Source organism: Nuphar pumila, chromosome 4 (assembly GCF_984573655.1).
Source record: "Nuphar pumila chromosome 4, dmNupPumi1.hap1.1, whole genome shotgun sequence".
Classification (NCBI taxonomy): Eukaryota; Viridiplantae; Streptophyta; class Magnoliopsida; order Nymphaeales; family Nymphaeaceae; genus Nuphar; species Nuphar pumila.
In genome coordinates, this window is record NC_143252.1 from 21,783,903 (window position 1) to 21,811,659 (window position 27,757).

At 35.6% G+C, this 27,757-nt stretch overlaps 1 protein-coding gene across 1 annotated transcript in view; it reads left to right on the forward strand.

The window, feature by feature from the left end:
* The window catches only part of LOC149839615 (alpha-taxilin-like protein), a 152,695-nt gene that overhangs the window by 55,115 nt on the left and 69,823 nt on the right, over positions 1-27,757 (forward strand). Inside the window, exons 5-7 of the mRNA XM_090002677.1 lie at positions 6,228-6,295; positions 7,146-7,223; positions 22,466-22,530. Coding sequence (XP_089858803.1) covers positions 6,228-6,295; positions 7,146-7,223; positions 22,466-22,530 — 211 coding nt within the window. The remainder of the gene's footprint in view (positions 1-6,227; positions 6,296-7,145; positions 7,224-22,465; positions 22,531-27,757) is intronic.

A 27,757-nucleotide genomic window follows, 5' to 3' on the forward strand; every position in this document is an offset into this window, starting at 1 on the left:
CTACGTGCATTTAATAGGGCATGCATATGAAAAGATGAAACTTAAATGAAAGATAACAGAAGAAATCATGCATTACACATAATCATGCATTTTCCTGTTATGCATTAGATCATGCATGTTTGAATCATTCTCTATATCATGACATGATTTGGTGATAGCATATGATTTACTTCTTGAAATCATGCTGCAAGGTTTGATTATTTAGATCTTGATATGTGGTACTGCTTTACTGTTCTTGACTGGTGAGCATATGTAATTATTGGTAGGTATGGATATTTGAATGCTGCAAATTTTATATCTGCACTCACTCAAATCATTGCGTGAAATCTTATCCATGTTCTTTGTCTCACTTGGTTTCTTTAGAAGTAGCTGTGCTTAGAATTTCGATTCTGACACCCTACTTTGTTGGTTTTTCACAGGATATAGTGAACAGTGAAGTTGGACATGCATCTGGGGATGGATGAGAGTCATACTTGAGTTTGACAGCTTCAGCAGGTGACAGAGTGGCTCTTTCTTCAATCCTTCTTGCTTTTTCAGTTGTTACTTTACTTTCAGTTGAATAAAACATTGTCTTTGAAATTTACTCTTACTCATAAATAAAGGAATTGGTTTGGTTCTTATGGATGATGGTTGCAACTTCGTTTGTGGTGTTTGGGCTATCCAGTTGGAATTGGAATTGTGAGGACCCCAGGTCTCTGGGAAGTTTTCTGCAACTATTATAAAAAAAAAATATTTCCGCATTTTTAAAGAGTATGAGTTGGGGTCGTTAGAGTAGTCATCCAAGTCATATTCTTCTTCATCTTCCTCATCAAAACAATTTTCATTTTTATCTTCAAACTGATATGGGCAATCAGAACCCTTGCCCTTTCTTGCAATGTCTTTCCGAACAACACTAGATGATTCATGCTCCAAATTGTAGAAAGAATCATCATCGTCATCATAATTGTCGTGATTATCTCTTGTGATGGCCATTAATGAAGCAAAGAACAAGCAAATATACCTGCATCATAAAAGTATAAGAATCAGTCTAAAACACATTAAAAAAAACTATTATTAACAACAAAGAATGAAGAGTGAAGAATACAAATCATTACTCTCATAATTTACCAATTACTAAAACAAAAAAATAAACAACATTTAAGGAGGTGAAGATCTATGATTCTATAATATACTATCATAAAGCGAACAATCTGGATCCTGCTTGGGACTTCTAGAGACTTCAACTCAGCATCTTGTTGATGTCTAGAGAGTTCTAATGAGATAGAACCTCTCATTGTCTCTATATTTCCTTTTCTTAGAGGCCATGTGAGAAAACTCACATTTGCAGAGACCTCTAACTACGGACTCTTTTTAGTTGTGTGGACCATTCACCATCTGGGTCGACATTGTTCGGATTTGGATCTTTAACATCCCCTTCAAACTCAACATGCCTGGAATAACGTTGAGTTTGGACCTTAATTCAGAAAATCACTGGGCAGGTCAACATCTTCTTTATCTCAACAGGTACTGAATAGCATAGCTCTAGATCTTTAACATCCCCTTCAAACTCATTAGGTACTGAATTCTGGGAAGGCCAGAATTTCCCCTTCAAACAGTATTTTCGGCCTTCAAACAAGCATCTTTCCCCTTCAAACATCAAACTGTTTCATGGTGTTGATACCTGAGGAGGATTCATATATGGAGGAGACAAGCTCCAGCGAGTGGAGGGACTCATAAGCTGATGTTGAAGATAGTAGCTCTAGTTATGGATTTGAGAATGTATACAATCAATGACAGGATAACTGCTGAACAGATGCCTGATGCAGGTACTGAATTCCACCAATTTTCAAGGGCAATATTGTTTATTGACACGCTATGTGATGCGGGAAAATACTGTTTATTGACACTCCATTGTTCTGATTTTCTCAGCATAGAATTGGAAGCAGGGTTTTTATTTAGCTCAGAATTTGGCATGGAGCAGCTCAGAATTTGGTGTTTCTATAGAATTGGAAGCAGGGAAAATCACTGGGCAGGCCAGCAACGCCATTAGCAAGGTAGGAACGAGCTTCCCAAAAAGCCAGCGGTCAGCATGAATGAAGGGGACAACATCGGCAAGTCTGATAGAAAAACCCATGCCAACCGCCCCTACTTTGCCCGGTGCTCATCACGCGCTACGGAACCTCCACCGTGCCAGGAGACCAAGCAGGGCATAGCTAGCGGCATAGGAGCCGACTTGGTGTCAGCGGCTTCGTGCTGCACCTTTTCACCGAGGACCCAACAGAGAGTGAGAGAGCTTGAGAGAGAGGAGAGAGAAGAAATAGAGTGACAAAAGAAGTGAGCGTACCTAAACGGATTCATCGCCGGAAGTAGGGAGGAGGAGGTCGCTGGAACTCGAAACTCACCAAAAACTCGAGAGACAAAGAGAGAGAGAGTCGGATGCGTGAAAAAATAAAACCCTAAGCCCCTTTCGGTTTTGTTTTTCACGGGTTTTGTAAAATGATGATTTTACCCTTAAGTAAAAGGCATATTCACGTGTTTTTTTGTAAAGCACACGTAAAAAAAAAATTTAAGGGCAAATTAGTAAAAGCTTGAAACACGTCCCCTTTTAAAGGGGTACGTGTCCCCCTTTAAAGGGGGACAAACTTCCCTTTAAAGGGGGACGTGTACCCCTTTAAAGGGGGACACACTTAATGAAACGTGCGCTTCCCCACACGTTTCGGAAGCGTCGCGTTTCGCACTTCCCCTATCCCATAGGCGTTTCCGGTAACTCTAATGGAGACAACTCAGACTTTGCTAATAGCAAGTCAAGTGCCAAAAGGGTTTTGGCTGAAGCAGCTTTAACTGCCACTTATCTCAAAAATAGAATGCCATCTTCTTCTTTAGAAAACATCTCTCTGATTGAAAAACTTTATGATTTAACTCCAGACTACTCCAGACTAAGAGTGTTTGGATGCAAATGTTTTGTATTTACAAACAAGAACGATAAATTCTCTCCTCGTGCAATCCCATGTGCCTTTTTAGGATATGCTGAAAATAAAAAGGGTACCGATGCTACGATCTTCAAAAGAACAAATTGTATATGTCAAGAAATGTGACCTTTCTTGAAAAAGAGTTTTTTTGAAAGTGAAAAATTCAAGGATATTACTGAATATTCCTTTTTAATTGATTTAACTTCAAAATCCAATGAAGAGGATTTTGAATGTAACTTTGATAATGATCAAAGTCCTACTATCAATGAAAATGATAGTGAAGAGCAAACCAGTAGGGATGTTAGCTTACAATATTCAAGACGAAGAATTGGAGAGCAACGACCCCCATGTGCGCTAGAAAGATTTTCTGAAGTTCCTCCTCGCAGGACTTCTAGAATCTCTAGACCTCCCAGAAAATTTGTCTCCTACGAATCTTTTTCACCATAGTATAGGTCAGCCCTTGCATTAATTCAATCCTATGTTGAACTTTCCTCATACTTTGAAGCCAAAAATCATGAAGAATGGATTGAAGCTATGAAAAAAGAGTTAGATGCATTAGAAAAGGCCAACACTTGGTCCATCCAAGATTTGCCTCTTGGAAAGAAACCTATAGGCTGTAGATGGGTCTATAAAGTCAAAACCAAAAGCGATGGGACCCTTGAAAGATATAAGGCACGACTTGTGGCCAAAGGCTATGCTCAAGAGTATGGTATTGACTACGACGAAACCTTTGCTCCTGTGGCCCGAATGACCACAATTCGAACTTTAATTGCTTTAGCCTCTATTAAAAAATGGCCTATATTTCAAATGGACGTCAAAAATACCCTTTTAAATGGAAGTCTTGTTTAAGAAGTATACATAGAAGCTCCATCTGGTATCAGTCTTCCTAAGGGTAAAATTCTTCGTTTTGAGAAAGCTCTTTATGGTCTCAAGCAGGCACCAAAAGCCTAGTATGACAGGTTTAGTCATGTTATGACTGATATTGGTTTTCATTCTTGTTTAACTGACACTGCCTTGTTTATTAAGCAATCTGATGTAGGTATCATCATTCTTATTCTTTATGTGGATGATATGATCATCACTGGAGGTGACAAACAGAGAGTTGCCAATATCAAAACTCTTCTTAAAACTCATTTTGAAATATCTGATCTAAGACTTACGATATTTCCTAGGAATAGAAGTTGCTTATTCTCCTAGAGGGTATTTGATATCTCAATCTAAATTTACTTCTGATATTGTTTGCAGGTCTGACATTACAGATGAAAAGAAAGTAGATACTCCAGAAGTAGTTAATGTTAAGATGAAAATTGATGATGGAGAACGACTAGAGGATCCTACTCCATTTAAACAACTTGTTGGAGTACTCTCCTATCTTTCCATCACTAGACCAGACATCGCACATGCTGTACACACAACTAGCCAATTTCAACATGCTCTCATCTCTGTTCACATGAGAGCAATTTTACACATTATTAGATATTTAAAGAGCTCTATTTCACGTGGAAGTCAGCATCATCTTTAGATTTAATTGCTTATACTGATGCTGACTGGGGAGGTGATTCTAATAATAGACACTCAACCACTGGTTTTGTGTGTTTTTAGGTAAATTTCTCATATCGTGGAGGTGCAAGAAGCAACAAAAAGTTTCTCTTTTCTTCACTGAAGCTGAATATAGAGCATGACGACCACCACAATGGAAGTTGTTTGGCTCAGGCGACTGCTTGCTGATATGGGAGCTGAAGCAACACAAGCTTCACACATGTGCTGTGACAACAAGAGTACAATCTACATCGCAAGCAACCAGACATTTCACGAATGCACCAAACACATAGAGATGGATTGTCACTATGTCAAAGAGGAGTACCTGCACGGTACCATTGATCTGCCATATGTTACATCAGAATACCAATTAGCAGATTTTTTTACCAAACCATTTGCAACTCCTAGATTCCACTTCCTTTTAGACAAACTTTCGCTCATTGTACCGTAAGGTTGAGGGGGAGTGTTAAAATGTAACATATATATAATAATAATAATAATATAATAATAATATATTAATAATAATATTATTATATATATTTTTCTTATTTTTTATTTTTATTTTTTAATGTAATTTATATTATCTAGTTCATATTGAACTAGATAATATAGTTTGGTTAAGTTCCAACCGGAACTTAACCAAACAGTCTAGTCATTGGAACTAGTCCAACGGCCAAATTTCTAGCCGTTGGACTAGTCCAATGACTAGAAGGGAGAGCTCCTTATGAGCTCTCCCCTTTGCTCTTGTATATATAGGGGTGCAGCCCCCTCTTATAAACTCAGTCCTTTGTAATGCTTTTTAAGCATTTTTCTACATAAATAAAAATATTTATTCATGTGTGTGTTGTTCCTATTTTACCCTTTTTAAGGGCTTTGCTTAAAGTGTCTTTTAGACACTTCCCTTTGAGTGTTTCAAGGGCATTCGTGGAAGACCATCATTTCATTACAATAAGAAGGGGCGGAAAGGAAGCGGAAGAAGAAGAAAGAAAGGAAAGAAAAAAAAAGAAAACGTGGAGGAGAAGAAGAAAGAAAAAAAAAGGAGAGAGATTACTTGGAAGTCTCGGTGGAGTTGTCTCTTCGTCACTGGAGGAATGGAGAACCAAAGGGAAGAAGAGGGAAAGGCCTCAATGCTTTTACTTTATAGATTCACATCAGAGTAAAAGTGAGGCATGTGCCTCATGCTCGAGGCGAGCCCCAGGGCAATATTGTGCTTGCTCATGTTGTGCAAACTTCTCTCCCGGTTAACTTTTTTGCCCACCTCGAAGCTTTCTTTGCTGTGCTTGTCTTGAGGCGTGCTCTTAACAACACTAATTAGTACAACTTGCTTTTTGCTTTGAATTATTTGATTCTTCCATGTTAGTGAAAACTTTTTTTTTTCTCCTTTGTCTTTGATTGACAGAATTAAGGATCATATCACTTTTTTCTGTCACCATATGTAGACATATATAAGACTGAACTTCACATTGAGTTCTCATCTAGGAAGTAGAATCTTGATACTGGTCAAGGGCTGAGAATATAATTGGTATGGGTCAGTTTGAGGGGAAGTACTGTGACAAATGGGTATATATTAGGTTCTTGGGCATTATTATTCATCTTTCATTTGTTTCTTGTTCGGAGGTACTTGTCATTTGGTTTACTTTGTTTATTAATGTTTTCTTTGAAATAATACAATTACTTAGTTCATTTATTGTAAATAAACTTGTATTGCACAGATTTATATTTATTTCATTCTCCTTCCAGCTATTGCTGTTCGAGAGAAACTAGAGTCACTCTGTAGGGAGTTGCAACGTCAAAACAAAATTCTTATGGTAATTTCTTATTCTAGTAACTTGTATCCACAAATACTTCACTCACATGACACCCATTGACATAGGATGCCATATGACACTTCGTGGTGCACAGCTCTCTTGGGCATGGTTAAGAGTATGTCTGGATTCATCTTTTTCTTGATACTTTATTATGTAGTTATGTGGTTTTTGCTTTTTAAAATGTCATTTATTATAATCATTTTTCTAATGTTTGTTAATGTTAATGGCCTAGAATTATTGTTCAAGAATCTGTACTTTTAAAATGTTAATGGCCTGGAACTATTGTAGTTATGTGCACAGGTGCATATGTGTCGATTGAGGGATGGTTTCTTTATGTTCTAGCTGCACTCACTTCTAAACAGCAATTGCTTCTGCACAAAAATATCTACCAGCTGTTTTGGCTAAAATTTCCAACTGAAAATAGGTTTTCTCATCTCCACTTGTTCAACCAGTTTTCTTTCCATTATTCAAGTTGGCAACTCTCTCTCTTTTATGATAAACTCTCTCTCTCTCTCTCTCTCTCCCTTCTCCAGTCATTTTTTGACCAGTAGTCCTGTCCTTTGTTCTCGTTTACTCAGTGCTTGAGTAATTTGTAAATGAAAAAACTATCTTCATAGTTATAGCATTGTGATTGTTTGACCTAATGGACACCAATCATATTCTTTTTTAAATTTATGATCTCTTATGAATTTTCCTATAGTCCATATTCCCATTTGATGGCAATTTACTGACGTTCCTTCTGGTTTGCTGGAAAAAAATGGAGAACCAATTCAAAGAACTGCTTTATTATCCTTTTACAAGTATTTGCTGCAGTTGGTGAATTGACATCCCCACTCTTGTTTCTTTGTAGGACGAATGTAAGAGAGTTTCTGCAGATGGGCAAAATATGCGATCAGAGCTATCTGTTAAGTTTCATGATGCAATTAAGGTGGGTTTGGATTTTGGTATTTAAACTTTACCTTTCTTGTTTTGGCACTCATGCAGGCCACTCGATCGTCCTTTTTGCGTGCTATGGGTCCCTGATGTTGATAAACATGTTTTTAGTTTGGTTTCATTAATTTCTGGTGGTAGGTAGTATCATCTGTTCCTATTCAGGCAGAAAATCATTTGTTTTAACTTTTAGAATGCAATGTTTTGTTGCCTCCATTAAGGCTTCTCTTTCTCGTTTCATTCGATCTAAATCTGCAAGGTGGAAATCTTTTGATTAAATGTGCCACTGACTTCTACATTAGCATAGGCTGATCAGGGGATCAAACTGGAGGCTCTTAAGGGGAACCATTTCATCAATCAAAAGGTCAATATATTCTTTTCCTCTCTGCTGTTCAGCATTTCAAGAAAACAAGTTTCGAGAGAAGATAAAGAAACTCTATAATCATTTAGCCATTGATATGTCTGGGAGGCTTAAGCAAGAGCAGTGTTGTGAAAAACGTTGAGGCGTAGCGAGGCGCTCCACCAAAACCGGAGGCGAGGCATAAACCTCGAGGCATAAAGCGTAAGCTGCAAATTTTTTTTAAAAACTTAAAAAAAAACTATAAAAAATATCTAAAATTATAAATAAATAAAAAAAATCTTTATTAATGAAGCAACAACCAACAAGAAATATAAAATCTCAAATAAATACTGAAAAAATATGAGATTAACATGTAAAAGTAACATTATTGCAACAACTTGATCTATGTAAGTATCTAAAAAATAAAACATGCGCATTCATTAACTTAAAAAATAACATTAACAACGAAATGCATCTTAACATTAACAATATAATGTCATAATTAAAAAATGCATGTTAGCATTAACAATCAAATGTTACTATATTTGTCCAAAACTCTTCAAAATGAGTGTTAACATTCACAATTGCAATTGAAAGACCTAAAAAAACATATAAATGGCCATAGCTATAAGATATGAATTAGGGCCTAGGCTCTTCTTGTGTCTCGTCATCATCAATATCTAAGTCTTCAATGTCATCATCTGAGGAATCCATATAAATAGGTTATTCTTCATCTTCATTATCTGACTCTTCATCATCTGCACTTTTTTCCTCCACATCCTCAATCACTTCTTTTGCTTTTCTTTTTTCTGCAATAAAAAATCATGTATTAAATACTTATTTTATGTAATTAAAAAAATATATTTATATTCATAGCAAGGTAAAAGGAATTTAGCTTTATCTCGATCTCTTGAAGACTTGTCTTGCCTAGAACCAGTTTGTGAATCATGAGGTGAAGTAACTTTTTCAATAGGCGCATGCTCAATGGCATTTATGTCGAAGTTCGGATCCAACCACGAATCCTCCAACTAATTGGGATCACTAGGCAACACTGGATCTTCCTTCTCCACAATCCACTCATCGTCTGAGTCTATATGATCTAGACATATAGGGTCTTTGGTAGCCTTTGAAATGAAATGGGGATCTTCGAAACACGAGCTTTGATTAACAAGAGCAAGTGTCAAGAATGACACTAAAGCATAACCCTTAAAAAGGGTATAACTGGAAACAAAATAAAAATAAAAATGTATTCTTTATTGATATGAAAAACCAATTGCTTAAGAAGCATTGGAGTGAAATACAAGAGGGGCTGCACCCCTTTATATACACAGCTGAAAGAGGACTCAATAGAGCTGTTGGGCACAGTCCAACAGCTCTATTTAGAGCTGTTGGAATGTGTCAGTCCAACAACTCTATTAAGAGCTGTTGGACTGTGTCAGTCCAACAGCTCTATTGCTAGTCAAGTCTGGACAGGACTTGACTAGCAACAGTCATTCTAGTTCAAACTGAACTAGATGACATAAAGACAAAAAATAAAAATAAAGGGAAAAAAATACAGAAAAGAAAGAAATTAAAAATGTATTTATATATATATATATAATAATATAATATTATTATATATACATATATGTACAGTTTTACATTTTAACACTCCCCCTCAAACTTACGGTACAATGAGCGAAAGTTTGTCTAAGAGAAAGTGAAATCGGGGAGCAGCGAGAGGCTTTGTAAAGAGGTCTGCTAACTGATATTCTGAAGTGACATATGGCAGATCAATTATCCCGTGTAGATATTCCTCTCTGACGTAGTGACAATCCATTTCGATGTGTTTGGTGCGTTCGTGGAATGTTCTGTTACTGGCAATGTAGATCGCACTTTTGTTGTCACAACACATTTGTGAAGCCTTTGTTGCTTCAACTCCCATGTCAGCAAGCAGTCGTCGGAGCCAAACTACTTCCATGGTCGTGGTTGCCATGGCTCTGTATTCAGCTTCGGTGGATGAGAGAGATACCTTCTGCTGCTTTTTACACCTCCACGAGATTAATGATTCCCCTAAAAAGACACAAAAGCCAGTGGTTGAGTGTCTGTTATTGGGATCACCTCCCCAATCAGCATCAGTATATGCAATTAAATCAAGAGAAGAGGAGGAAGATAAGAAAAGTCCTCGTGAAAGAGAGGACTTGATGTATCTGATAATACGCATGACTGCTCCCATATGAACAGAAGTAGGAGCATGTTGAAATTGACTTGCTGTATGAACAGCATGTGCTATATCTGGTCTGGTAATCGATAGATAGGAAAGTGCCCCGACAAGCTGTCTGTAAGGAGTAGGGTCTGCAAGAAGTTCTCCATCATCAATCTTCATTTTAACATTAACAACTTCTGGAGTGTCAACTTTCTTATCATCAGTAATAGCAGACCTGAAAACAATATCAAAAGCAAATTTAGTCTGAGATAATAAATATCCTCTAGGAGAATAAGCAACTTCAATGCCTAAAAAATATCTCAACAAGCCCAAATCAGTCATTTCAAAATGAGATTTAAGAAGTGTTTTGATTGTTTCAACTCCCTGTTTATCGCTTCCGGTGATGATCATATCATCCACATAGAGAAGAAGCACAATGATCCCTGCATCAGAATTCTTAATAAACAAAGCAGTGTCAGTTAAACAGAATTGAAAACCAATATCAATCATAACACGACTAAACCTATCATACCAAGCTTTTGGTGCTTGTTTAAGTCCATAAAGAGCTTTTTCTAAGCGAAGGACTTTACCCTTAGGAATACTTAGACCAGGAGAGGGTTCCATATATACTTCTTCAACTAGCTTTCCATTTAAAAAAGCATTTTTGACATCCATTTGAAAAATAGACCATTTTTTTTATAGAAGCTAAGGCAATTAAGGTTCGGACAGTAGTCATACGAGCCACCGGAGCAAAGGTTTCTTCATAATCAATCCCATATTCTTGGGCATAACCTTTGGCTACTAAACGGGCTTTATATCTTTCAAGAGTACCATCACTCTTGGTTTTAATTTTATAAACCCATCGACATCCTATAGTTTTCTTCCCTGGAGGAAGATCTTGAATATTCCATGTAGAAGCCTTTTCAAGTGCATCTAATTCAACTTTCATGGCTTCTATCCATTTGATATCATTTTTTGCTTGAAAATATGTGGATGGTTCTTCATATGAGTGAATTAATGCAATAACTGCCCTATATGTGGGTGAGAAAGACTCGTATGATACAAACTTTCCTGGAGGCCTCGAGATTCGGGATGATTGTCTAGTTGGAATGTTAGAATATTTCTCAAGTGCACATGGAGTATTAGACTCTTGTCGCCTGGAATATTGAATACTAGTATCTCTATGAACTTCTTCATTTTCAACATTAAGATCAATAATTCTTGGATCATCATCAAAGTTACAATCAAGGTCATATTCATCAGATGTTGATGTTAGATCTAGCAAAAAGGAGTACTCAGTGACGTCTTTTAATTTTCTAAAATCAAAGAAGCTCTCCTTTTCAAGAAAGGAAACATTTCTAGACACATATAGTTTATTATTTTTGAAGTCAAAACATCTATAACCTTTCTGGTTTTCAGCATATCCTAAAAAGGCACAGGGAATCGCATGAGGGGAAAGTTTATCATTTTTGTCAGTAAATATGAAACATTTGCACCCAAATATTCTTAATCTAGAGTAGTCTGGAGAAATGTTCATAAGTTTTTCAATGGGAGTGATATTTTGTAACGAAGAAGATGGCATCCTATTAATGAGATAGGTGGCAGTTAAGGCAGCTTCTGCCCAAAAGTCTTTAGGGACCTGATTTGCTATTAATAAAGTTCTAGTGGTTTCTATAATATGGCGATGTTTTCGTTCTGCCAGTCCATTTTGTTGAGGTGTATAAGGACAAGATCTTTGATGTGTGATGCCATGCAATTTAAGATAATTTTGAAAATCTGTGGATAAAAACTCTCCCCCTGAATCTGTGCGAAAAATAGTAATATCATTTTGAAATTTGTTTTTAACCATATTATGAAAAGTTTGAAAGTATGAAAATACTTCTGACTTATGTTTGAGAAAGTACATCCACGTATGTCGGGAGAAATCATCGACAAAAATAACATAGTAAACAAATCCTCCTTTAGAAATTACTGGTGCAGGACCCCAAACATCCGAGTGTATTAATTCAAGTGGTCTTGAAGAGAAAAAGGTTCTGTTCTGAAATGGTAATCTTTTCATTTTGCCGAGAATACAATCTTTACAATCAAATGATTCAGAGTTACAAAATTTCCCTAGATTTGGAAAATGTTGGATTTTGGCTATATGTGGGTGACCAAGTCTCTTATGCCACAGTTCCAACTCTATTTTTTGAATATTATAACAAAAAGCTTTCTTCGGCATTTCCAAAAAATCCATGTAATAGAGTCCTCCTTCTCTATGGCCTTCCCCAATCAGCTTGCCTGACTGGCGATCCTGTACCCAACAACCATGAGAAGAAAAAAAAATATTACACCCATAATCAGAAATTTGAGATACAGATAAAAGATTTAAATTTAATTTGGGAACATGTCTAATTTCTGGAATAAAAAAAATTTTTGTTTTATAAATTTTTTCAAAATCTCCTATTCCTTCTATTTCAAGAGAAGTCCCATCAGCAGTAAAGACCTTTGACACACTTGTTTTATTTTTAACACATTTGGATAGACTTTGATTATTTGGGGTCATATGAAAAGATGCACCAGAGTCAAGAAGCCAAGAAATTTTACCTAAATCAGAAAAAGATGAGGCTGCTGCGCCGGTTGAAGCTTCAGATGAGGAAGAGGCACCTTTGATGAGAGGCTGAAGGATCTCCATTAGTTGGGCCAGGGAAACTGGCGCATCCTGATCTTTAGGCTCCGATTCAGCAATTGCAGCTCTTTTTTCTCTCAGCTCCTTAAGTTTGGGACATTGTGGCCTGTAGTGTCCCGGTTCATGACAGTGATGACAAATAACTTTCTTCTTATCATAGTCACCATTTTGTCGGTTAAAGTGAGGAGGCCTATATGATCGAACATGATTCCCTGGTCTAGACACGGCTAAAACGGAATCATCTTCAATTTTTAAAGAACCTTTCCGGAGACGATTTTCTTCCATTGTTAACTCTTCAATAGTTTCAACAATAGAAGGAATTTTTCCCCGGTGAAGTAGGGCCGATTTAGTGGTTTCAAATTCCGGCCTTAATCCAGTGATAAACTGGTAAAAATGTTCAACATCGAGTTGTTTCTGACGAAGCTCGATGTCTTCGGCACAATGCCACTTTGGTTCTAAAAGGGAAAGTTCTTCCCAAAGTTCGGACAACCCATTGTAATATTCACGAATAGTTTTGTCTCCTTGTGTCATCATTCGAACTTTTTCTTGGAGGTTGCACACGTGTGCAATATCTTTAAGGGAATACATATTCTTAAGGTATTCCCATGCCTTATCGGCATGATCAAATTTGGCAAGACTTGAACATTTTTTAATGTCAACGCTATTGATAAGCCATGACATTATCTTCGCATGAGATATTCTCCATTCTTTCCATTTCTTCTCGTATGAGACAATAGCCTTGATTTTCTCTTCTTCCGATAGAGGGACGTCTTTATCTCCCTCCTTTTTAGTAAGAGATAGCTTAGGTTCCGAATCGGAACCATCCACAATCCCCATAAGCCTTTTCCCCATATATGGTGCTTCATGATTGAAGCCCATGTTACATAGTTCGTATCGCTTAGTTTCATAGGCATGATGGTGACTTTATCATTGTCATCCATCGATTACAAGGAGAGAAAGAATAGGGATAGAAGAGAAACAAGAAGGAAAATGAGAAAGAAAGAAAAAACAATACAACAAGATGTGAAATCTTCTCCAATGAAGTGATAAAACACTTCTCTTCAAGTGGCGAACACTTTTGCAAACGGGCACGGAAACCGAGGCAGCTTTTCCTCAAGATTTAGTACTTCCGCGGCTTTGATACCATGAAATGAAATGGGGATCTTCGAAACACGAGCTTTGATTAACAAGAGCAAGTGTCAAGAATGACACTAAAGCATAACCCTTAAAAAGGGTATAACTGGAAACAAAATAAAAATAAAAATGTATTCTTTATTGATATGAAAAACCAATTGCTTAAGAAGCATTGGAGTGAAATACAAGAGGGGCTGCACCCCTTTATATACACAGCTGAAAGAGGACTCAATAGAGCTGTTGGGCACAGTCCAACAGCTCTATTTAGAGCTGTTGGAATGTGTCAGTCCAACAGCTCTATTAAGAGTTGTTGGACTGTGTCAGTCCAACAGCTCTATTGCTAGTCAAGTCTGGACAGGACTTGACTAGCAACAGTCATTCTAGTTCAAACTGAACTAGATGACATAAAGACAAAAAATAAAAATAAAGGGAAAAAAATACAGAAAAGAAAGAAATTAAAAATGTATTTATATATATATAATAATATAATATTATTATATATACATATATGTACAGTTTTACATTTTAACAGCCTTTCTCCTCATATTTCTCTCTTAATTTCATATTGTACGTTACAAAAACCAATGCATTCATCTTCTCTTGTTCAAGTTTATCCCTCCATTTTATATGCACCTATAATTTCAAATCACTGATAATCAATTATAAGATAATTACACTTATAAAAATGTATTTCACAAATAAAATACAAAGTTACAAACCAATGAGAAAGTACTCCAATTCCTCTCACAGCCCGATGCACTACATGTCAAACTTAGAATTCGAATTGCAAAATTCATCAACTCAGGATTTTCGTGCCCAAATGAACTCTACCGATCAGCCACATTCAAATAAAATAATAGAAAATTGATAAAAATATTAAGAATGTCATAATTAACCAAAACATAAAAAAATATTAACAAATAACAACATAATTGCAAACTTAACAGGACTTTTTAATTTTCTTGTTATAACAGTTGCCTCTCTACCAAACAACTCCTTTGCCTTTTTAAATGCATCAATTTGTATTGTAATTTTCAACCGAACATTAGCATCAAAAACCAATTTCTCAACACAATCATAAAAGCCACTCATAACTTCTCCATCTGTATTGAAGTTGTCAGCATATTGAAAATGTTGATTTAAATAATAGGCAGCTGCATGTAAAGGCTTATTAAGTTGCAAGTCCCATCGTCTATCAATGATATCCCAAATAGGTTTATATTTTCTTTCAACCTTGTCAAGGTTTGAAGCAATTTTCTCTTTTGCTTTATCCATTACCTCGTATAAAAATCCCATAGCAGGTTCATCTGCATCAACTAATCACAACTCTTTCACGAGAAGCAGTATAACTTTAATTGCATATGATATAGCAACCCAAAACTTATGATCATTAAGAACAATATAAGAAATGTTCTTAGCATCTAATTTCTTATAGTAATTAGATCTAAAATTTGAAGATAAGAACATCGACTTCAACTCTTTCTTATAACATCCAATACTATGAAGCGTGAGATATGTTGTGGCAAAACGAGTGACGACTGGGCGTAGAAGTTCGTTCTTCTTTGTGAACTTTCTCATCATATTTAATACCCATGCATGACTATAAATATATCTTGTAATTTTTTTTTGCCTTTTCCACTGTATCTTTAAAAATTGATATCTTTCCAATATCTTCTAACATAAGATCCAAGCAATATGCCACACATGGTGTCCAAAAACATGTTTTTCCTATTGTTAGCATATTTTCAGTTGCCACATAATTTGGTGCAGAAAAGGCTTTGAAGAAAATGAAATCAGGAAGGGCAGTTGGCCCAGATGGCATACCTATCGAGACTTGAAAATGCTTGGGAGAAAAAGGTTTAGAATGGTTGACAAATCTTTTTAACAAGATTTGGCGGACAAATAAGATGCCTAATGAGTGGAGGAAGAGTACTTTGGTGCCTCTATATAAGAATAAGGGTGATATACAAGATTGCACAAACTATCGTGGTATAAAACTCATGAGTCATACTATGAAACTTTGGGAGAGGGTGATTGAGTCTAAGTTGAGGAAGGTTGTCATGATATCGGAGAATCAATTTGGTTTTATGCCTGGAAGATCAACTATGAAAGCTACACATCTTCTTAGACAACTTATTGAGAGATATAGAGAGAGGAACAAAGATCTGCATATAGTTTTTATTGATTTGGAGAAGGCATACGATAGAGTACCTAGGGACGTTCTCTGGTGGACAATGATGAAGAAAGATGTTTTTCTTACATTAGTATAATTAAAGATATGTATGAAGGAGTAGTAACCAATGTCCGCACTTGTGGAGGGGTGACAACCAATTTTCCTATAACGGTTGGGTTACATCAAGGATCTGCTTTAAGCCCTTTCCTATTTGCTATAGTGATGGATGAGCTTACGAGATCAATTCAAGAAAATGTGTCGTGGTGTATGTTGTTTGCCGATGATATTGTTTTGATTGATGAGTCTAGAGTTGGGGTTAATGCTAAGTTAGAATTATGGAGACAAACATTGAAAGCAAGAGGTTTTAAGTTGAGTAAGAGTAAGACAAAATATATGGAATGTCAGTTTAGTAAGAAACGAAGTAGTGATGGGAGTGTAGTGAAGCTTGGTGAGCAAGAAATACCGGTGGATGATTGTTTCAAATATTTGAGATCTATCATTCAAACGTATGGAGAAATTGATGGAGATGTAAATCATAGGATAAAGGTTGGGTGGATGAAATGGAAAAGTGCAACTGGAGTGTTGTGCGATCGTAGAATGCCATTGCAGTTGAAGGGAAAGTTTTATAGGACGACTATTAGGCCCACTTTACTATATGGTACAGAATGTTGGGCTGCCAAGAGACATCATATTCAAAAAATGAGTGTAGCTGAGATGTGTATGCTTAGATGGATGTGTGGAAATACAATAAAAGATAAGATTCAGAACGAGGAGATACGTAAGAAGGTAGGCGTTGCACCCATTGAAAATAAGATGAGAGAGAATCGTTTACGGTGGTTTGGACATATTCGACGAAGACCTAATGATGCTCCAATTAGAAGGATGGAGAAATGGGAAAATATATTAGTTAAAAGAGGTCAGGGTAGGCCTAAGAAGACTTGGATAGAGATGATAGGAAAGGATATGAATGCTTTGAACCTCACCGAGGACATGACATCAGATAGAAATGATTGGAGGAAAAGGATTCATGTGGAAGACCCAGAATGATTTTCTTTTTTGGTTTATATCGCCGACCCCAATTGTTTTGGGATGAAGGCGTTGTTGTTGTTGTATCTGTAATGAATTGCACCACATTACTTTCACAAACTTCTTTAAGAACTTCTTCAAACAACTTACACAAATTTGCATCAGTTTTTTCCATGTCTCTAATGTCAACAACTTTAAAAATACTGTTCCAGATGAGCTGTTCACAAGAAAATTAATTAAGTTTCTTTTTTTTCCATCTGTCCAACCATCTGCCATAATGCTACAACCAACTTTTGGCCATTCCTTTTTGAATTCTTTTAAAATTTCGTGAGTACAATCTACCTCATTCTTCAAAATCCACGTTCTGATCTCGTGATATGAAGGCAATTTAAACCCTCACTCATAATTTGCAATAACTTCTACCATTGCACTAAAATATGGACTATTACAAAGATTAAATGATAAGGCATTTGAATAAAAAAGTCTATCAATAACATGACATACATTTTTTCTTTCATCCCTTTTGAAAACAATGTTTATTGTGGTTTGTCGTGCTTCTTTATTCACAAAGAGGTCCATAGGGCCACCTGTAGTTTTTTGAAAAATCTTAGTGGTTTCGAAAACCTTGAATCTAATGACGAAAATATAGATCATTCTTTTTTATTTGATCTGCTAACTGAAAGTGATGATACTAAAGATGATGAGTGAAATCAGAATGACTCAAGTGATAATGAAACCAGGGAAACCAGTCCTGTGTCCTCTCCATTTCCTCAACATGTCGATGAGGAATCTCCTAGGGATCCCATCACCTATACTCATAGAGATAGAAACACCTTCAGAAGTGCCATTGAAAGATATGATGATGCTAGTAGGAATGCTCCTCAAAGTGAGGAGAACCTTCGTAGGACCGAAAGACATAGAAACACTCCTTCTAAGTTCATTTCATATGAATCATTCTCACCTAAACATAGAGCCTGTCTAAGCGCCATTCATTCTTACATAGAACCTAGAAACTTCGAGGAAGCACAAAAATGTCCTGAATGAATAGCCGCCATAGATAATGAACTCGGAGCTCTGAGAAGAGCCAAGACATGGTAATTTCAAGACCTTCCTAGAGGTAATAAAACAATAGGGTGTAAATGGGTATTTAAGGTTAAGACTAAGAGTGATGGATCCATCGAAAGATATAAGGCTCGACTGGTTGCAAAGGGGTATAGTCAAGAATATGAGATTGATTATGAGGAGACCTTTGCTCCAGTAGCTCGAATGGTTACTGTCCGATGTCTTATAACTGTTGCCTCAATCAACAAATGAAACATCTATCAAATGGATGTTAAGAATGTATTTCTAAACGGAGATCTAATTGAAGAAGTATATATGGATGCTCCTCCTGGAATAGAGACTCCTAAAGGAAAGGTGCTTCGCCTTCGAAAAATACTTTATGGTTTGAAACAAGCCCCCAAGGCTTGGTATGATAGGTTTAATTCCGTAATGATAGAAAATGGTTTTCATCTTGTTTTATTGATACTGCTTTGTTTGTTAGAAAATCCAATGCAGGTATTGTCATTTTACTGTTGTATGTGGATGACATGCTCATAACTGGTAGTGATTCTAAAGGGGTTAAGAGCATAAAATCAATGTTGAAAGATAAGTTTGAAATGTCTGATCTGGGTTTTCTGACTTATTTCTTGGGTATTGAAGTAGCATACTCTCATAGAGGGTATTTCTTATCTCAAGCTAAGCTTGCTTCTGAGATCATTGACAGATCAGGTATTACAGATGAAAAGGTTTGTGAAACTCCTGCTATAGTAGGAGCTAAAATGAAGATTGATGATGGTGTTCTCCTTTCAGACCCTACTCCCTACAAACAGCTTGTTGGTTCATTAATGTATCTGAGTATCACCAGACCAGATATCTCTCATGCAGTCCATACTGCAAGCCAGTTTCAGCATGCACCAACTTCCGTTCACATGAGTGCCATCTTGCGAGTCGTAAGATACATAAAGAGTACTCTAAATAAGGGAGTTTTTTTTGTCCTCTTCTTCTGATTTAAATTTAATTGCTTACACTGACTCTGATTGGGGAGGTAACCCAAATAACCGTCACTCTACCACTGGTTTTTGTGTGTTCTTAGAAGACTCATTGATTTCGTGGAGATGTAAGAAGCAACAAAAAGTGTCTCTATCATCAACTGAAGCCGAATATCGTGCAATGACAACTACTATCATGGAAATTGTATGGATCCATCAGCTGCTTGAAGACATGGGGATCACTATTGAAGGACCCACTAAGCTATGCTGTGATAACAAGAGTGCAATTTACATTGCCAAAAATCATACTTTCCACGAGTGGACTAAGCACATTGAAATGGACTCTCACTATGTTCGTGAAACCTATCTAAAAGGAGTCATTGATCTACCATATGTTACTTTAGAATATCAGTTGGCAGACTTTTTCACCAAAGCCTTATGTGCACCTCAATTCAACTTTCTTCTTGGCAAACTTTCGGTCATCATGCCCTAAGTTTGAGGGGGGGGGGGTGTTAAATTATGTATCAACCTTGTAATCCCGTATATATATATATATTCATATATATATATATATAGAGAGAGAGAGAGATACATATACATATCTACTATGTATATATGTATATGTATCTCTCTCTCTATATACATATATATATTTCTTTTTTGTCTCTTTGTTCACCCAAAAAGGGTATTTCTGTAAATACTTATTTTACGCATATTCCATTTTGGAATATGATTGTAACTTTTTTCATTCTTTTATTTTTCTTCTTTTTCTTTTTTATTTTTTTTATTTTGTGCCACATAGGGAGGCTTCCCAAAGAGTCGTTGGGGTGCCTCCAACGGTCACATATGTGACCGTTGGGGGCTCCCAACGACTCTCTTGGAAGCCCCCTATGTGGCTCCTTGTTTGGTTATAAATAGGGGCCTCTCCCCTCTTGTATTCCGATGGCTTTTGAGTCAAAGCCCAAGCTTCTAATAAAGTTTGAATATTTATTTTTATGCCTTTTGTGCATTTGTGAGAGTTTGTGATTTTGTGCTTTTATACACAAGTGTTCTAAGTGTTCTTATTGTGCATGTGTGCACATATTTGTTATCAAGAATATTAAGGTCTTGATCATAGTATCTTGTTGAAGATACTTTAGTACTACGATGATCGGATGAGAAGATTGAGATAACATCGAAGCATGCAAATGACATTGTTGAAATCACATAATGGTGATGATCGCCTTCACAGGCAAGATGCTTGAGCTGGTTTGAAAGACCAGAGCATGAAGAATGTTAACAACCACCCATCAAGGGAGAGGATGGAATGGTACAAAAACTCCGATGGACAGGTTGTTAACAACCACCCCTCAGGAAAATGACTCGGTGTCCCCTGTCATCAGAGTTAGGGGACGGGACTACCAAAAATTATCTTAGGTGGTAGATCCCATGGACTTCTGCAAAAGTTGGATGCATCCCTTGAACGAGTGGCCTTTGGGGAATCCTCTCTCGGTCACCGACTGTTCCCTTAGGAGCGGACTCAGTTAGCTATCCGAGGTATCGAAAATACATGGCATAATAAACCTCCTGATTAGTCTCAGTTGTTTCTACGTTTCACACTTGTGCGTACCTGTAGGACAACTAATATTGAAACAAAGTTATCTTGCTCACATCACTTGTTGAATTGCGTATCATGTATGAATTAAATGCATATGCTAAAATTGTCTACATTACTTGTTGAATTACGTATCATGTATGAATTAAATGCATATGCTAGAATTGTCTACATTACTTGTTGAATTATATATTATGTATGAATTAAATGTTTATGCTAGATTTGATCTATATTGTCATACTTATGCACCTACTAGTTTTTCATTAAACTGACCCGTCTTATGGGTACAGGTAATGATTAGGATGGTACGACAAGCGATGGCACGATGACGTGATGGTATCAATATGATGTTTCGCTCCTGGGGACATTTCTATAATTTTGCATAAGGGTTTCTTTGAAAATTCTTTTTTTGTATAAACTCTAAATTACTAAAAGTGCATTTTTACTCTATTTGGTTTTGAATGTATGGAGTTTCAAATCTGCTGTGTAAAGGAAATGTTTTGCAAGTAATGCGCTCAAGGTTCGTTGACTTGTTATTTCAAAAACACCATTTTTCTGCTGAATTACTATTTAAAACTCTGATAAAGGAATGATTACAAAGCTTTCAAACTTTTCGTAAAAAGTTACAAGTCTAGGATTTTGGGGGCGTTACATGAAATCCATAAATGGCTAATTTAAAACTTTAAATTCAACTTGAAAATTAAATTGGGTAGGTAGAGTTCTACCTAGAGTAGAACTCTCTGGAGTAGAACTCTACTCTAGGGAGACTTCCAAAGAAGGGCGACACCCTCTGAAATATTCTTAGAATATTATATTAAATAAAATAATTAATAAAATGGATAATTTAGAGGATAATGTAAAGTTCTACATAAAGTAGAACTCTGCTTAAGCTTAGCCTTCTCTAGAGGGGACGTCACCTTCTAGATTAAGATAAAATTTAAAATAAAAATAAAGGAGATAAAATATTAACTAAATAATATAAGGGTAGATCTCTCTCTCTCTAGAAAATCGTATTCTAGAGAGAGAAAAAAAGAGGAGAACCCAAAATCATATGAGAGAAAAGGAATAGAAAGAAAGAGAGAGAGAGAGAAAAGAGAAGAGAGAAAAGGAAGGAAAAAGAGAAGAAAAATATGTTTTCTTCATACATCCATCGATTTTCCGGTCTTTTTCTATGTTACGATTAAGGTACGGGTTTCTCTCCAGGTTCTCACAGGAAGAAATACATATAAATTGATTTTATGTATAAATATTAGATGAAAAAGAGAAAAATTTGATTCTTTATATATATATATAATCATTGTTTTTGTGGATGGCAATTTCCCGTATGAATAAAAAATTTGAATATGTATTTATCGATATGTTGATTCATGTATCTGAATATGTATAGACATATACATATTCAGATTTAACGATTTGTTTCAGTTAAAATAGGCATGTCGATTTCCTGTTCTATGAGGCTGATTATTACATGCTGTCGATTTTCTTTTTAATGACGTACATGATATATATATATATATATATATATATATATATATATATATATATATATATATATATATATATATATATATATATATATATATATATATTAGCCCTGTTGACCTTGCTATTTGATGATTTCTTTTCATGTTCTGGATTCTGGAATTATATTGGTCTTCAATTTTTTGTAATTAATGTCTTTGAAACACAATGCTGTCATTATTTGCATCTGCAGTTTCTATCTTGGCAATGTCATTTTGCATGTCTATGCTATTCTATGGCACAGGGATACTCCAATTCACTCTCAGTTGCATCTTTTTCTGTAACTATTTTTAATGAAAAGGCATACAAGTATGGTGTGTCCTGTTTCCTTTTTGCTGTGTCCCTGTAACATAGATGTTATTATTCACTTTCATTTGCAACTTTGAGTCTTTTGCAAAATCAACATGTTCGAGTGTCTTTTTCTTTTCTTTGTATGTTCTTAGCTCTGTTAAGAGATTATGTGGATTTGTGGTAAGTCAAAAGGCATTGGCTATATGTCACACGACCTTTTTGTTTGCTTTCCTTTTTTTGCTATTTAATTTTTCTGGATTTGTTATATACAATACAAGGATGTGAGCAACAAATTGGAAGAGCAAAAGGAAGAATACCTTTCTCAACTTAAGGAGAATGAAATGTAAGATGTCATGAGCGCCATCCTCCTTTATTTCATTTGTTGGGCATTTTAGAGTGCCTAAATCATGTTGAAGATTTGTGTATGTATTTTGATTTGTTTTCCATTGCATCGTGTTGCTTTCTATACTGTTTGTGTTCTTGAGGATATTTCTAATTTTCTTTGCTTATTTTATTGTGTACTCTCTATATTATAAGTGGTCCACTTTATTTAATGAAAATGTGAATTGATATTAGCATTCAATTTGACAACTAGAACACTAGAGTCACACTATCTTATTCAATGGGGTTCTAGTTTCAATCACATCAGTTTCTATCTTCCTGCATGCGTAGCAAAAAGGGTACAAAAGAAAGAGAGGAGATGTTTTATGTTTTTTTTTCGTCAAATCTTTCACTACTTAAGCCAAGTAGTTTGAAGATAGATTAATGCAAAAATTGGCAAAATGGGAAAACCAAAACTAGCAAACCACAAAGATCTGTTCAGCCAAAACAAACCTAAGAGTTGTTCCAAGCCAGATAGGATACATAGCAAAATGAAGATCTGGAAGAAAAGATGAAAAGCAAAGAAAAACTTAATGGTACAAGGAAGTCACAATTTAACAAAATAATGCATCAAATGCAAAGGACAGTGACAGAAAATGGGTGTAGCCAAGAAAAATAGGATCTCTTGGGTTGTTCCTTACTCTTGATGATCATGCCATCGCACCATCTGAAAATGTTAGCCTCATGATTATATTCCCTAATGCTCCTTGATCTTCTTATGCTTCATCACTCTTCAAAGTCTCAATAGCCAATGCCCACTTGTTTGTTTGTCACATTTTCATACTCTTTTCTTCACTTCACTGTCTTCTCCTTGCCCCCTCTTTGTTTATTTTTTCCCTGGTCCTAATTTACCTCTTTTTTCTTGCGTTTATGTTTCACATTACACACTTATGTTTGTATATGTATGTTCATCTCAAGGTTTCCAAACTAGGAAGCGGAAGCAGGAAACAATACGGGAAGCGAAAGCGAGGAGCAAGGCATTTTAAAATTTATAGGAAGCGGGAAGCGAAGTATCAATTTGAAAGAGAAATATGAATAAAAAATGAAGCAATGTGGTAACTGAATAGGAATCGAACAAGAAACAAATAAAAACTAAAATAAAACTGATCATTCTTATATTTCATGATTTTTCACTAAAAGAGTTAAATTTTTGTTAAAATCTAACAATGAAGGTCACCAATTTAGAGAATGTACATGGGAAGTGAGAGGAAATACATGAAAAATATGAAAAAAAAAATGTGAGAAAAGCATATAGGAAGCATAGACCATGCATGTAGGAAGCATGGAAGAAGCGTGGGGGAATCGAGATTTCCATGAAGTTTCGGAAGCGAGGAGTATCGCGCTTCCGAAGCGAGTTTCAGGGAAGCGAGCTTCCCACCTACCTAAGAAGCTTCCAGTAACTCTGGTTCATCTTCACATCTATATAGGTGTTACTGACATCCTGAACTTTTAGAGAATGCTACAAGATCACCAATTTTTCCTATTCCTTACAAACTTCATAATTCTTTGAGTGCCCTCTCTTTTATAGAACCACCATCTGTACTTTTGTGATTTTCTAAGAGGTTAATTTGCATTTTGTTGAGATATGCTTTTCCGAGAGTAAGTCTTGTTTAAATAACTAAATAACATGTACTGTAGGTTTGATAAATAAAAGGAAATGTTTAAAAGAACACATCATTTCTGTCCGTTTTTAGAATTGTTAGAAGTGTACCTACCTTCTCCCAAAGTTAACCAAAAACTGCTGTTAAAACAACACGTTTTACTAATTGTAATGAACTGTCTTCAAGAATACAAAGGCACAAACCCACTAATGGGCAAAATAACAAAAGCCACCGGGGGCACTTACAAAGCCACAAAGTGCATACAAGCACTACATAAAGCGCACAAGAGAGTACAATATAAAAATAATATTTATTATTAAATGCTTAAGAGAAGCATAGCATCAAAAGAGGGCAAAAGCCCATATATACACAGAGGATGGTTGTTGGACTAGCCCAACGGCTAGAAAATGAAAGTAAAAAGTGCCCCTTATGGGCATTATATTAAAAATAAAAAATGCATAAGAAAAAACAAGAAATTACATAAATATCCTAAAATACATTCTAAAAGAATGTATATACATACAAATGAAAACAACAAGAATAAATAAATAAATATGTATAACACTAATAACGAAACTCTGGTTAGTGTAAGAAACTGGCCTTTTTTATCCTTGTCTTGCTGTGAAATACTGCATCATTGGTCTTCTAAATTGAGGAAGTATAAGAGCCTTTTCCTCTCAATTTTCTTAACCAGCCTTGATGAACATTGACTTTTTTAAATAAATTGAGGAAAAAGAAGATTTAAAAGGTGTTTGGGGGTTGGGGAGGGGGCGAAAGATATTAGTGGTGAGGAAAAAGTTGTTTGTCAAAAAAGGGAAAGCAAAATTTTAAATAGATATGTAACGCCAGAGTTTTTGAAACAAAAAATTTAGGGATTTTTTTTTTAAAAAAATCTCTACACGATTTTCAAGAAAAATAACAGAAACTCTTTTAAACGTGGTTCAAGCCTTGGGCGGGTTACATTTCTCAATACAAACATGTAAGACAAGAATTATTAGAATCAAACCATCAATGGAATTGAAATAAATCAAATGCTCGTAAATACACAGAATAGAATTAGACCCACCAAAATTTGTGGTCACACCCTTAGGTGTTAGTTTTCAGACCCAAGTGACAGATCATAAAAAATCTATTTTCGTTTGATTGAAGTAAATCACAGATTGAACCTGTTTTTTTGCTCTAATAGAAAAATGCAGAAATTAGTTCCTCAAAGAAACTAACATCAACCTCAATCTAGGTAAATTTTCAATTTCTCATTTTTTTTGGTGATAGATATGTGTTAGCTTTCAAAATCATCCGATTTTACTGAAAAAATCCATCATATGATTTTTTTGTATTTTCTGGACTGGATCCTATCTGAGACACTTCCCGATCCATATTTTCTGCACAATCTTGAATTTTACATGACAGACTCTGGGATTCTCAATTAATGAATTTGATTTTTCTATTATTTTTTCAGATTCATCCACATAATAATCATAATATATCCAAAAATTAGCCATAAACACCAAACCATTGATTTATTGATTTTTTTGCAAAACCGATTATCGAAATTTGCTCTGCACATAGGACAAATTTTTTGTCTTGTGTTACAAGAGCCATAACCCTCAATTCCATTACACCATTGGGCCCAAATTTTTTTTTGAGACACCTCCCAAATTTTTAGGTCTCCATATATATTGTACCTAAACACCATGTAGACCCATAAAAATGTTATATGAACCTAAATCATGCATCGGATCCTATACTATCAATATATCTCATGATTTATGCACATATTATCTAGTTTAAAATACTAGCATGCAAAATCATTATAGAACACATGAAATAAATTTGTAGGAACATGATTCATACTGTAAACACATGAAAGAAAATAAATATTTATTCAATCGTGCTGGAAACAAGGATATAGTAATCTTAAATCATGTAGGAACACGAAACTATGCGTTTCACACTATCCGATTTCCCAGTTTAGCCGTTCGGATATAGTTATACCGAAAGCGTATTTTAAAATCAGTTTCAAAGCATGATATTGATTTAAAAACAATTTTAAAACTCTTTTCTAACTTGTTCTAGATCTGATCCTCCATGGACCAGCCAGTAGAATCGGCAAGATGCTCGATCTATGCGCTTGCATTCGATCTATGTCTATAAGATGAATCCTACCTTAATCGTATTCTCGAATGAACCAACGCCTTCGTCTCTCATCTTAACACTTTGGAACAACTTTATTGGCTGCTAAAAAAAACTCTAAGATAGAAGAAAGAAGAAGAAGATGGTAGAAAGAAAGATTAGAGAATTCTAATGAGAACGGGAGAGGGAAAAAGAACTACCCTTGTTAATCCTCCTCATGAGGACCTCTATTTATAGATGGGTTTAGACAAGACTCACATCTTTAATATAAGAAGTTAATATCTATTAATCTCTTTTATTAAAAAAATAAGAAAATCAATTATGGGTCCTAGCTTATTAGATTTTAGAATTAATAAAGCTAGAGAAGAAATGTGAGAACTTCTCACCCTGGCTTTGGGCTCCAGTGATAGTGTAACCTTCCGGGAGGCCTACAGACTCAAAGACTCAACATAATTTGACATTTAAATAGTCGATTTGATAACCTCGAAACATAAATTCGTCGTGGTGGTTTTAGATTTAATCATACACGTATGGATTGACCGAAAAAATAGTTAACGTCGAAAAACGCTGATTTTTGACTTGCAATTAGGCATAAACTTCGACCGATTATAGAATACTGAAATCACAACTAATTCGGGCATATAATTAGTCGATCTTGATTCCCTTGAGATCAGGAGCGTTAATGTCAAATCTGATTTAATAGGTGAGCTACTGATCGGCCAAAATTTCTATCGAAACAGTAATGACGTTCGAAGCGTCCCGCTCTATGGGTCCAATCTATTTGAGATTAGATCAAATGACCAAATCAAGTCCGGTCCAAACTCCTTAATTAAGAGTCCAGACCCAAAATCTAGTCCAAACCTACATTGGATTCAGTTTATATGGTTTAAATTCATATCCAATATATCTGAAATCCATTAATTAATCCAAATATGTATTGGATTCAAATATTAATGTCTAGATCCATATATGATATATCTAAAATCCATTATTTAGATAATTACCTATATTTTCAAGTGTCATGGGACCCACCTGCAGATATCTACATGTTTTGGAATCTCCACTTGGCATAGAGAGGGTGCAAATGTCCATTATACCCCTGTCCACCTCTAGGCCCCTGTGGACGTATTGACACGTGGCACTCCACTGGGCTGGGGTGTAACCCATTGGGCCCCGTATGCCACCGTGGCATCCTATTAGAACTCCGGGTTAGGTCCAAAATACAGTCCGATCAATTTTGAAAAATCTATTTCTGGATCCGATCCAAGTGAAAAAAAAATAAAAAATAGAGGTAGGTCCAATTTGAAAAATGCATTTTATGTTCAACCAAAATTGAAAATCACCAAGTCGGATCTCCTACGAGATCTATGGCTCATAACGGATCTAACTAGAGTCCTAGTTCAACTTGAACTCTTGAATTTTGCTTGAATTTAACCTAAATTTAACTTAAATTTC